This window comes from Microtus oregoni, unplaced genomic scaffold (genome assembly GCF_018167655.1).
Source record: "Microtus oregoni isolate MIOR12 unplaced genomic scaffold, Mior012 000077F_ref0000221, whole genome shotgun sequence".
Classification (NCBI taxonomy): Eukaryota; Metazoa; Chordata; class Mammalia; order Rodentia; family Cricetidae; genus Microtus; species Microtus oregoni.
The window spans coordinates 4,014,183-4,027,721 of record NW_024544029.1 but is presented as its reverse complement, the minus strand read 5'-3'; the positions used below and the strand labels follow the sequence as shown (position 1 = coordinate 4,027,721).

The window sequence follows — 13,539 nt, the reverse complement described above, 5'->3', positions numbered from 1 at the left end:
TGAAGAAAAAAGCCTTTCAGCTCTTCAGCATTGCAGTAGCCTTCATGTAGAGACAGTATTCCTGTTTGGTTGGTTGTAGGAAAGTAAAACAGTAAGGCTATAAGGAAGTTCGATGCTCAGTGGATTTTTCTGGCAGAATTGAGAGCTAGAGGTGGAGCTCATGCATTTTAGTCAAGAGTTCTAACTTGTAGAACACAATATTTAGTGGAAGTCCAGGCATAATATTTACTCAGTGATAGAGCTCCTGACTACCTGCACAAGGCCCTGGGTTTTAGCCTCACCCCCACACACATACATAATGGAAAGGGCGGTGATAGTGGTCATAGTTGATAATTTTCTTCGGGAAATTACTAGTAAATTCTAGTAATGCTAGGTAGAGAGGAAATAGCCCACAAAACTTAACCCTGACAGTAAATTTGTTTATAGGGAAGGGATAACCTATGTAAAAAGGAAAGAAATTAAGAGATGACGATAATTAAATAAGTGAATATGATAGACCCGCCACATTGATGCATCCATGAGAATGAAGCCATCAGAGTAAAACTGTTGTTTCTAGGACCACAGTTTACAGCCATCAGTAACTCCAGTTCCAGGGGATTCACACACAAGTGATACACAACATATATTCAGGAAAAAACACTCATATACATAAAATAAATAGTTTTTTAATTAAAAAAGAAAGAACTAGAATTTTCCTTAAAGAGGAGCCTCTTTGCATTGTTAGGCTGGCAGCGCATCAAATAGAAAAGGAACAAAGCACTGTGAACAGTTTCCCTAACCTCAAAGAAGGCTGCTTAGACACGCAGGCTCCCAGCAAAGGCTCTTCAGACAGTAGGAAAAGGGTGGCCAGTAGACTAACAAGCCTAGCAGTGGCTTTCAGATGTGCTTTAGTGGCAGGACAAACAGTAAGGCACAGGACTGGCATACTTTAGCCCCGTTTTTTAGAGGGGATTTAAGACTTGCTGGGCTAAGAGACTCTTGTGTCAGAGAGAACTCTTCCAGTGGAAAAGGGAGGGACCTTTGTTTTTATAAAACACGGGCAGACGTGACATCTCTGTTTCTCTTTCATCTTGAACACTATGATCCCTTCTCTCATTTCTTTCCCCTTTATCCCCGGTCCCCCGCTGTGGAATGACATGTAGGATTCTTTGTGTGTCTTATTTTGAGTATGATTGTGTCTTGGCTGAACTATGGCAGTTTTCCTCACTTGAGGAGAGAGACTTGTATCTAAACTCAGCTTAGATATCTAATTCTCAGCTAATAGGAGGGAATGTTGAGGCCACCAGACTCCCTCTGCTAGGATATAGGGAAAATGGAAGGGAACCCAGATCATTCCATGGAGCTAATTAACTATTGACTAGTGGGAAGAACCATTTCCTTCCCCGTTAAAAAAAGCTTTGGATGGAGTCAATACACAAGCAATGAAGAAAGGATTCTGTTCTCATCAATCTAGCTTTATAGTTGGTTCTTTCAGGGAGTGAGAAAAACCCTTTTAGAAACATGTTTAGTTTTTAGAACTTTTTCCCTCTGAAAAGTAGGATACTTATGTGTAACATGTCAACCCCCACCCTTTAAAAAAAAAAAAACTTCAAGCTAATGATAGCAGAAGTGCTAGCTCTGGTAGGGAACTGGGAGAGAAATACTTGCATGGTTTTGTGTGGTTGGCGCTCCTTATCTCTCTGCCTGTGTTCTTTTACCTTTTTCCTTAGTGCTTATTGTCTGATAAAGTATGTAACCTACCAGCCCCTGCAAAATGGTTTGACTATCAGTGACTGTCTGGTTATCTGCCTGTATATTGTGGCTTTGGGTATAGTAAATATATAACTACAATATATTTTTATAATAGTTGTATGTATAAGTATAACATGGATAACATAGTAGATTAGGTAGATTCTGCCTAATTCTCTAAAAGGAAACTTACCCATTCCTTCTGGTTAATTTCTCTCAATGGAGATTGTAATTTATTCTCTAGAAACCTGTGCTTGCTGGGCAGGTATGCCTGTCTTAGTGGGTGTTTGCACAAACAGATACATTATTTAGGACCATTATTCTCTGGCAGTTAAATTGAATACCTAGATTTGAAAGCTTACCATCTGTACCTTGATTGTACCTTGATTCCTTTTCATTATTCAAACAAGTAAGAACCAGTTAGCTTTAGGACACAGAATTAGCCACAACCTAAGTCCTCTGCTTCCTCAGGGTCCTGATGCACAGTGATCAGAGCTACAGGCAGAGCAGTGTCTTCAGAGCTGGCCCCCATCACCTAAGAGCTCTTAATGCAGTTTCCCTGAAGCCACCTCTGCATCTCTATCTATAGGCCCTTTCTCTGCTCTAGACCATGCTTGACTGTGTTCCTGGCAGTGTTCCTTGCTGTTGGACAGTGGCTCACTGCTCTGGCATCCTGGTGTGTAAATATTTGTCAAAGGACAGGGGCATTTTCCCATTCCTCAAAAAAAAAAATTCTGAAAAATGTGCCTGTTTTCATAGTCATATTTCCAAGTTGTGGCTCAGTTAGCCCATTCATTCCTTTTCAGTTGACAGACACTGGCCTGGCCATAGTTAGCCACATAAAGTAACTATGCTGTAATCTTTGGCCCTTTCAAGATTTAGTACCAGAGAGTCCTGGACCTAAAGGAACTGTAGACAGCATAGTTACTGTAGAGAAGACACTGTGTTGTTGACAGAAAGAATCCACTTCCATCAAGTTGATAAAGTATCTCCTCTTCTGTCAAGCATTTTAATTTACATACTCATACTTGCTATTGAAGTCAGGAGCTGAGAAAGCTAAACATCTGATCTCTCCATGCTTGTGACTTGACTGTTAGGTCTTTAACAAAAAACAATTTTACACTATATCATGCCTCGCTCCTAAGAGAAATTGCTGTACTATTGCAGGCGTTTTCCTAGTTTACCTCCTGGCTTTTTGTTTGCTTAGATCTGCTTGAAACCGAAGCTGCATGCCACTGCCATGTGGCCAATATGGCTTTGAATATGGAACCAGATTTTATGTCACATTGCAAGTCTTTAATATCAACACTCAAGTCTCAAACAGGAGGTGTTCCACAGGTTCAAGGCTAACTTGCACCATATAGGGAGTTGAGTCCAGACTGCTAGAGTGAAACAGAGGGAGTGAGCAAAGGAAGAAGAGAGAAAAGGAAAGGAAAAGTGGAGGGGAGGGAGAGAGGAAGGAGAAAAGGGTATGGGGGAATAAGAACTGAGATCGGGATCCTCTTACTCAGTACAGAAACGTTAAAGTAATACTGCCAGTGCACGCCTTCATTTCCTTTCCTCTAAAGCCTCACCTTCCTCCTTCCTCTCCGTGTTCTACAAGTCTGACTAAATCTGCCTATTCATTCTGTTTACCAGCAGTGAAACTTAGTGGTTTGATACTTTCAGAAGTTTGATTAATAAACTTTATATTAAGTAAAAACTGGATATTTTAAGTCTATCTATTGGAGAATTCATTGAGTCGGTTGTGATTCAAAACATAATACATAAACATGTGAATGGCATACCGATTATTCAGTGTAACGGCTGCTCTGCCTGTCGTGCCACTGTGTGGACTGTTCTGATGTGTAATGTCTTCCTGCAGATCATCAATTTCTACATGAATATGCTGATGGAGCGCAGTAAAGAGAAGGGATTTCCAAGTGTACATGCGTTTAATACCTTTTTCTTCACTAAGCTAAAAACAGCTGGTTATCAGGCGGTGAAACGTTGGACAAAGAAAGTGGATGTGTTTTCTGTTGACCTTCTTCTGGTGCCCATTCACTTGGGTGTGCACTGGTGTCTAGCTGTGAGTAGCTCCTTTATTTTTGGTGACATGAAAAAGAAATCTACAAAGACAACATAGAGGGTCACTAGTTCTACATCTTTGCTTGATTATAGGGAAAAGTGGGATTTAGTAGTGATAACTTGGCTAAAAATCAGGTAAATGAGTGAATTTCCCATTAGAGTAGGAGATGCTTTGCGTTGGCAGCTGTAGACCAGATACCGACCTCAGCGTAAGACAATGGGAAACGTGTTCATGATGCTGCCAGCTCCAGCTTGGGCTACTACTTCCTGCCTAGCTGTGACTTGCTTTGTGTATTTTTATGACTCTGGGAACATGCATACATCAAATTGATGTTATTAAAAGTTATTTTATTTTCTGTTTTGAATTATGTTTAAAAGACATCAATCCAAAAAGAAAATATCAAGATTAAAGACAAACCCAGAATCTTGTCATCATCTTTCTTAAACTGTGAAAATGATCTTAAGATAGTTAACTAGTTTTCTTTGAATCATGTGTTGTTGATCATGGGAAAACTGAGCTGTAGAAAAATATTTTAGGCTAATTTCTAGGCCCACCAATTGATGAGCCCCCGGTATCACTCTACATGATCATAGCACAGAACATTACCCAGCTTCTCACAGTGTCACAGAAAGTCGGGGAGGGAAAGCTGATGCTGCAGCACTGTCCTCACTGCTCTGTTTGTTCCCAGGTCATAGACTTTAGAAAGAAGAGTGTCACCTACTATGATTCTATGGGTGGAATAAACAATGAAGCCTGCAGGATCCTCCTGTAAGTGCGAGTTGAGGACAGACAAAATTGTTTTTGCTTTCTCTGTCTTTCCAGCAGTTAAACTCAGTTGTCTGATACCTTCAGAGACATGACTTGTCATATCTCGTATAAATGCATATTTTAAATTCAAGTAGAGTGTAGTAATTATAATACTACAATATGTGTTAATGAGGGCAATTGTTATCTTGACACATTAAAATATGGAGTAATTCTTTTTTTTTAAATATTTATTTATTTATTATGTATACAATATTCTGTTTGTGTGTCTGCCTGCAGGCCAGAAGAGGGCACCAGACCCCATTACAGATGGTTGAGAGCCACCATGTGGTTGCTGGGAATTGAACTCAGGACCTTTGGAAGAGCAGGCAATGCTCTTAACCTCTGAGCCATTTCTCCAGCCCCACGGAGTAATTCTATACATAGAGATTAAGCTAACAGAACTCATTTAAATCAGCTTTCTGAAATTTTAGATGAAAAAATCAAGTCCCACAGAGGTGACTTTTGGTTTGTTTGGGCCTTAATACTTAGTGAGTGGCTCACCTGGAAATTGGAATGCAAGTCTCTTATGTTCTATTTGCTTCTTTTTCTAAAACACCTATTCTTTGCTATGCACCTGGAACTCACTCTGTAAACCAGACTGGTCTCAAACTCGGAGATCCTGCCTCCTAAGGGCTGGGATTAAAGACTTGTGCCATCAACCACTCTGCTTGAATTTGTACTTGTTAAATTGTTGATTTGGATTGAACTTTACAAGGAGATCTTAGCTTACATACCCTGGTACTGCTAAGGACATTTTTAATCATTTAATATAATTTAAATAAATTATCCATTAGATTGATGACTCTAAAAGGACCATACAAACCAAAAAATATATTTAAAAACTGTTCCTTAGGAAGATTAGTAGACTGAAGAACTTTAGGAAGAAGACTGTAACTATCGTGCAGTCAGAAGCAGAGATGCTGGTCCTCCTGGGTTGACAAAGTGGGCAGTTGGTGGGAGTTTGATCAGTTGGCTTCTGAGATTGCCAGCCCCATCCCGGGGGTGACAGCTGCCATCAGAGCTCCACATGGCTCATCTCATTCTCTTCCAATGCTTTAGGCAATACCTAAAGCAAGAAAGTGTTGACAAGAAAAGGAAAGAGTTTGACACCAATGGCTGGCAGCTCTTCAGCAAGAAGAGCCAGGTATGTTCTTGTTGATCTCATATAAATTCTTAAAAACTAGGGTATGTGGGGAGGAGAGAGTTTGATTCCCAGGGGCTTTCTAGCTTCATGTCTAGCCTGACTTCAGTTTTATCAGTTCCTCAAGGAAGATAAATTATTTGTGGGAAATTTCATAACATATTTTTTGTGTAAAACTGTTTTATAAAAAAAAAAAACTGTTTTATAAATGCCAAGCTGTTTTGCTGAATTGCTTACTCCTATGAGAAATACTTGACGATTTAATGCTTAGTGGAAGGACCAGTTTTTACACGCTTAGGTATCGTGGAAATCTGAGATATTTCCCCGTGGGATTAGTATGAAGTAAAACACAACGGTGGGACTAAAATACTACTTTTTCCCCCCTTAAACTTTTCTTACATAGTCATGTGTTCCCACAGTCATGTGTTCAAAATGTAGGAAAATGGTGTCAAAGTAATAAAGAATCTTGCAAAAATGTATGTTGTTTGTCTTTTAGGAAATTCCGCAGCAGATGAATGGAAGTGACTGTGGGATGTTTGCTTGCAAATATGCTGACTGTATTACCAAAGACAGACCGATCAACTTCACACAGGTGAGGTGGGCATTTAGGACAGCGCCTAGGCACCCGATACCCAAGCTACCCATAGCTGCCTTTCTAACTGTTTTGTGGCCTCTGCCATTCCTTTGCATGCTTCAGGTTTTGTCTCATAACACTGTTCACAGTCTATAACACTGCACTAACACAGCACCAAAGAAGACAGTGACAGTTCACATCCTGGCTTACCATGCATCACATTACGATAGTGAGTCTTGATTAAAAAGAAAGCTTTAATCTCTGTTCTCTTGTCTCCTCACTTACCTCTAATTTTAGAAGAAGCACAAAATGAACCAGAGAAAGCATTCAGATTTTGGAATAGACCCTGTCTTAGTTAAGGTTTTTATTGCTGCAAAGAGATGCCATAACCATGGCCACTCATATAAGGAAAACATTTAATTGAGGTGGCAGAATACAGTTTCAGAGGTTCAGTCCATTATCATCATGGCAGGGAGGATGGCAGCATCCAGGTAGACATGGTACTGGAGGAATATATGAAAGTCCTACATCTTGCAGGCAATAGGAAGTCAAGTGAAAGTCGCACTGAGGGAAGCTTGGACAAAAGAGACTTCAAAGCCTACCTCTACAGTAACATACTTCCTCCAGCAAGGCCACACCTTATAATAATGCTACTCCCTTTGGAGGCCATTTTCTTCCAGAGCACCACAGACCCCAACTTAATGTCCTCGTGTACTTTGTTACATCTCATCCTTGTCCCCTTTCTCAGGGCAGCTGTTCATTTTTCTGTATATTGTCCTGAGCCAAAGTTGATTGAAACTACACGTTATTATGGTTTATTCTCATATGTTTCTGACTTAACTTTTTACTTCTATTGGAGTAAATGGCTTTTCTAGATTTTTGTTTGAACCAGGACTTCATTTTAAACTTGTTCTTCTTGCTGAGGCTAGATAGATGGCTCAGTGGTTTAAGAGCACTTGCTGCTCTTCCAGAGGGCCTGGGTTCAGGTCTTAGCACCTGCATGGCCAGACACAACCACTACTAACTACAGTTCCGGAAGATCTGCCCTCTTCTGACTTTCACAGGGACCACAGCATACGCATGGAACACATACATGCAGGGAGAATATCATACAGATAGATAAATCTTTAAAAAGAAAGAAAACTTACACTTTGTTTTCACCCAAGAAGAAGTTTTTGCATTACCCTGGATATATAAATATATTAAATATTAAATGAAACACACTGATAATAAACCAAAGAATTTATTTTAATACACTTCTGGTTTACATGGAACTTTACAGGTGAATAAAGGCAAAAATGAGTTTGCACACAAATGAAATGGATAGCCTTGTTTTTACATAAAGAACAGAATTTTGCTGAATTTTTGCTGTTCTGGGATACAGCTCATCTTCCTTGTTTTCAGAGTTGATTTAATAGTTTGGTTTTATAATCAGCAATGCTGAGAATGCTGTTGCACAGAAGTAGTACAAAATGGCTGAAGTAAGAGTCAAACAGCAATTTTTTTAAAAAATATTTCCTTGTTTTTTAATTTTTGGGAGAAGGAAGCAACATGCACATGGCGGTCAGAAGACAACTTGTGGGAGTTGTTTCTCACGCCACGAGTCCCAGGGTCAAACTCATGTCAGCAAGCTCGGTAGGAGGCACCTTTGCTCACTGAGCCACCCCACTGGCCCAAACAGCAATTTTTAAAATCAAAATTCTAGTACAATCCAATCCAAAAGTAAGCCAATTAGATATCACATCACATGCTAAGAAATTATGATAGAAATGTACTAAATTCTTTTGTTTTTCATAGTTAAACCATTTTTTTTTGTACGAGCAGAAAATATTGTATATAGTAAAGACACTGCTGTTCACAGTGTCCAGTGGTCTAGAGTCTGACTGGGGTGTTTCTGACAGCACTAGCTGGCATTCTGTGGTGTCACAGAACACGCAGAGCGAAGTGTGTGTCATACTCAGAGTCAGAGCTGCAGTGAGGTCACGCGACATAGGGAGTTCTGCCAAAAGCACCTTCAACCCATTGTACATTTGAGCCCGAATTAATGTTTTGACACGGTGTGCTCAGAACCTTCGACTGTTCTCAGATTTTTCACAGCTGCACATATTAAGTTTCATATTCAGATGCTCATGTGGGTCACCACCCAGAGTTTAAAAAATCCTTAGGAAAACTGGGCATGGTGGCACATGACTTTAATCCCAGCACTCGGAGGCAGAAGCAACCCGGTCTCTTATGAGTCAGAGGGCAACCTGGTCAACATAGAATTTCAGGTCAGCCATGGCTACATAGTGAGAGCCTATCTCAAACAAAACTAAAACTGGATCTTGACCAAACTGAGATAGTGGTTAAAGTTCTCTTAGCACTTCTCTGAGAAAGTACTTTTCATTTTCAGTCCTTAGTCTCCTACTCTCTTAAGGGATCAGCATAAAATACCTGATAGGTGCCATTCTCAGAATTCTTGTAGTCATTTGGGCTTAGCCCAATGACTCCATATGATGGCACTGTAATTCCTTAAGGCCACAGAGTGGAAATAGTAGAAAACAACAATGAGAAGAAAAGGCTACATGTAACCAAGAATGAGCAGTTTGGAAGACCAGAAATGTCACTGTGTCTGTTGGTTGAAAGCTGTAAGAAGAAAGGGAGTATGGAGAAAGGAGTAGTGTGCCTACAAGAGTGAAAGTTAAGAGTGTGTCTGTGTTCCTACAGCAACACATGCCGTATTTCCGGAAGCGAATGGTCTGGGAGATCCTCCACCGGAAGCTCTTGTGAAGACTGTCTCAGAGAGCAGACATGATAGTGTGGGGGACCAGCCCTTTGCCATCTACAGCCAGAGACCTTGGAACAGCTGCTCCTCACCCTGTTCATGTGCAGCCCTTGATCCTGGACCAGCCCAGGCGAGATGCACTCACAAGCACATCTGCCTTTCCTTTTGTATCTCAGATACTATTTTTGCAAAGAAACTTTGGTGCTGTGAAAGGGGTGAGGGACATCCCTTAGCTGGAGAGAGACTGCTTTTCACCTCAGTTCTGCCGTCTTGTTTCCAAAGGGCTCCAGCCTCACTGAGTCCCTAATTAGGAGCCCAAGGAAAACTTGGGAAGAATCTTGGTTTCTTATAAATTCTGGTTGCTAGGCCTTATCAAGAAGTAGGAAAGAGCGTGGACAGCAAGTAGGGATAAAAACCACCAGCACGTAGACATCACATGATTCCCAAGATGTAGAGTTAGGAATGGGAGCATAAACTGGACTTTGAGGCACAAGCCTACGTACCCTCCTCCAGAACCCTTCCTATTTATATTCCCTGATGTGAAGCCCAGCTGCTTGTCCTCAAAGCTGTTTTATCACTGGTAGTATCATCCCATTCTGAGCATAGCGCACAAGCCCTGGCAGACCCTAAAGGCGCAAGCAGTCCTTTCCTTACAAGCAAGGGTTCGCATGTGCTAAGCGCATGTGCTGTGGGGAGGACCCACCCAGCAGTGCTGAGTGCAGCAACAGGCCCCCCACTTCACTGTTGCCTCCTTCTGACTAAAGAAGGAATACCAGAGTTGGATGAATACAGGTCTAGTTGGTCTGTGGCTAGTTAGTTTAAATATGTTTCTAACCACAGAGAATTTTATATACATATATACCTATCTATATGTGTGTATGTACATGCATATATACACATACACACATGTGAAGTATATATTTCATAGGGATGTGCTTTTAAAAGGAAAAAGACTGAATGTGTTCACCATTTAGTCTGTAGGTTTATTTTCATCTTTCAAATTCCAGCATACAGTGATTCCCACCAACTGCTAAGTATCAGGTGTTTATAGACTTCCTAAGAGTATTTTAAGATCTGAATGAATTTTGGCTTAAGAGTCAAGGTTATCAAGGTAGACGGCATTTTCAACTAAAAAACGGGTGGAGTTTAGGTTGATAAGCCTGAGATTTTGAAACTGCTATTCCTTTTGTTCTTTCTAGCATCTCTCCCACCCTCTGAGAGCGCCCAAGGTTTAGATGGTGAGATGATCCTATGCCAGTGTCCTTTTGTACTGACGTTCCAGAACTAGAGCATTTTATACTTTTTCTGTATTGTAATAGGTAGTTTTATATAAAAATCTTTTCTCCTCTTCCCCATCCATGTGCCCCATCCTTCCCAGCATTGTGCTTCTTCCTTGGGCTTATTTGAAGATTTTACTCTGTTTTATACCAAGCTCGTTTATTACATTTTTCTATGTTTACCACAGGTTACAATCTGAAAACAACAACTATTTTTTTTTTTTAATATTCCATTGTTAAACTGAGTGTTACCGTCTCCACTCCAGCCGCCAGTGCCCTCCCTCGTCCTTGGTCTCTGCATGTTGGAGGAAGAGACCCCTTTGTACATTTATGTTTCCTTCTTCCCTCCCTTTCTTTTTCTTTTATTTTTCCATAGGAAATAAATAGCTTTCTGTATATGAGTCGCTGGGACCTTTCACACTCTCTTTTAGAAAACTGTGGTGGTATGCAGTCTCACTGCAGGACTCCTGGTTGTCTGATTCTTGGTACTTACTGTAGTTAAAGTGGCAGCTGACTCGGTGGCACCTTGGACTAGTCATAATAAGACAAGCTTTTCAGGCTTTTCTATTATCTGAGGCTCATCAAAGATCGTTTTCTCTGTTTATTATTTGTTCCTTTAGACAATATCTCTTTTATCTCCTCAGAGACTTTTTGTGTGGACCAAAGCAACAAATATTTATTGCCATGTATAGCAGAATATGAGACTTGCAACAAAAGCACTTTGCAAAATATATAAGGAATTCTTGAGCCTGTCTGAAGTCAGCTCCCTTTCTCCAACGCAGTTTAAATACATACCAGGTACAAGCTAGAGATGCCAAGGCCACTATCCATCCCAGGACTAATAGGAGTGGCCAGATGTGATGGGGTGGCTTAGTGGGAATCATGTGCAGACTTGGTGGATAGTAAGCCATTCTTGAGAGCCAGCCAGCAGAGCAGGGTGAGTACCTGGGAACTTCCTTAATGCAAGAATGAACTTTGCTGACCAAGACCGAAGATGTTTCTGTATTCTGTGGGTGAGGGTATGCTACCAGTGTCTGTTTAACCTGCTTTAAACGAAATGTGCCTCTTGTTTCCTTTCCCTCCGTCTCTTCCCCTGGGTTCAGTGCTCATAGCCATCTTCCCTCCCCTACAAAAGGAATATTTGTAATAAGCATTACATGGCAGTTACAGACTTTTCAACAAAAAACTCACAGTCCCAGCAGTCATCCCTGGACTGTGTACAGAGGAAATAAGACTTGTTTCTGCCTTTTTTTTGAACATGTGATATGATATGGAATATAATTATATCCAGTTGATGACTTGAGATCCACTGTGACTCCCAGGAGTCCTATGTAGTGTTCAGTGTATTTCTCCATCATACAGCCTAGAGACTTGCTGTCAGTTCCCTCTTCTAAACATGAGGTGTACTTCCTTGTGATAGCAGGTTCTATTCTTCAGCCAGTGTGATCATACTAGCCTCCTGTGCTCACTGTCCTCAGCACTGGCAGCTTTTTGTTTTAGTGTTTCAGGGGTAGAGCAGATAACCTGGCAAAACCTTTCCACCCACTCCTTCCCAAGGCTGCCCGTCTTCACCTGGGTTTACACAGCCTATGGTACTATCTCTAGTAGAAGAGAAGAGGGTTTGTTAAAGAGCTCCTTTATTTTTAAACTCGTAACCTCTGATCTCTCTGAACAATGTGAGAGTAAAAAGTGACTAGCACTTGGTTGTCTTGTTTTTCTTTGCTCTGCTTGCATAGTTGATGCTAGATAGAGTACGATGCTTTTGAGCTGGAGTTGAAGATCAATGTCAGTACTGGCTTGGTTGTAGAATTAAGGCCTACATCAGAACCTTGCCTAAATAGAACATACCTAGATGCCGATGCCGGCTTTTCTTCTTCTAAGCTGAGGGATGGCCACCAGTTATTTGGTGACTTCTAGGGAGGCAAGTGGAAGAGAGGTGCCCAAGAGCTCAGACTCCACTCTACTCAGGCACCTTCATTCAGTTGAGTTCTTTCTTAAGCACCTACTAAGTACATGCACCCAATTTGATCTTAAAGCCTCTCTGGTCACACTATCTTAAAATCTTTGTTTGGACTTCTGTAGCCCTAATGAGGGAATGGGATAACTTCCCCGTTTGCCTTCATGGATGGACCAACACTTAGAGCTGTCAAGGCCAGGAAAATGGGTTGGTGCTGTTTTTTCTAATCAACAGTGCAGGCTTCTATGTTGTGTGATGAGGATTTGGCAGGGCTCATTCTCTGAAGCATTAGTTTAGAATGATAGTATTGTAGGGGTGTGAGGGGGGATTGCTGATTCATTGTCACCTCCAAAGGGTTCCTGCAGATCACAAACAGAGCTCCACATGACATCTAGAGGAGCACAATCCTCCTCAGTCCAGCAGGCTGTCATTTGGGGGTCTTAGGCCCTTCAAGAGGGTTCCCAAGACGCTTTTCAGAACGCTTTGAGTAGGTTTCTCCTCCATCCTTTTATTGACAGTGATATCCCTTGCACACTCAGATGATGGGTGCCTCTCTCTGTTGTGATATCCCTTGCACACAGATGATGGATGCCTCTCTGTTGTGATATCTCTTACACACTCAGATGATGGGTGCCTCTCTCTCTGCCTCACCCTCTAAAGGCACTGCCTTACCTGAAACACAGGGAATCCCTGTCTAGGTATCTCAAGGGTGAGGCCAGGCACTGGACTTACAAGCCCTGAAATGGAGAGGAAAGATGGTTTGACCAAGGAAATAAAGACCACCTTGTCCTCGGGGTCTTACAGTCTATAAGTTTATAGTTTGCCTGATGGGAAGCTAAGCAAACACAATACCTTGTCATTAACATAGTGAAGGAAGCTGAAGTGGAAGCAAGGGCAGGGGTGGGGTGTGTCAGGGATATTGCCTTTTTCTGTGTATGTCACTCCCTAGTTTTGTTTTGTTTTTAATTGATTTATTTAAAATAAATTCTGTGGATTTTGCTTCTGTGCTTTGACTGGGGACTCTGGGCTCAATAATATATTTGTCTCTGAGACTGTTTCTGTCTCCTCTCATATATCTGAGATAATGTGTGTGTATGTACATATATATACATATACATTACATATATATCCCCCAACTGTCTGCTGATCCAAACTAGGCCAGTGATTGGATCCTCACTCTGGTTGGATTTCTGAATCCACCCCTTAACCTAGAGACTGAATAC

General features: G+C 41.2%; 1 protein-coding gene across 6 annotated transcripts in view; it reads left to right on the top strand.

Annotated features, from left to right (window-relative positions):
* Senp1 (SUMO specific peptidase 1) overlaps positions 1-13,329 on the top strand; it is a 58,730-nt gene extending 45,401 nt beyond the window's left edge. For all 6 annotated transcript variants that reach the window (XM_041642744.1, XM_041642743.1, XM_041642742.1 and 3 more), the window contains 5 exons: positions 3,593-3,796; positions 4,485-4,564; positions 5,663-5,747; positions 6,241-6,336; positions 9,025-13,329. In XM_041642744.1, coding sequence (XP_041498678.1) covers positions 3,593-3,796; positions 4,485-4,564; positions 5,663-5,747; positions 6,241-6,336; positions 9,025-9,087 — 528 coding nt within the window. In that variant the 3' untranslated portion in view covers positions 9,088-13,329. The remainder of the gene's footprint in view (positions 1-3,592; positions 3,797-4,484; positions 4,565-5,662; positions 5,748-6,240; positions 6,337-9,024) is intronic.
* The last annotated feature ends 210 nt before the right edge of the window (positions 13,330-13,539 follow it).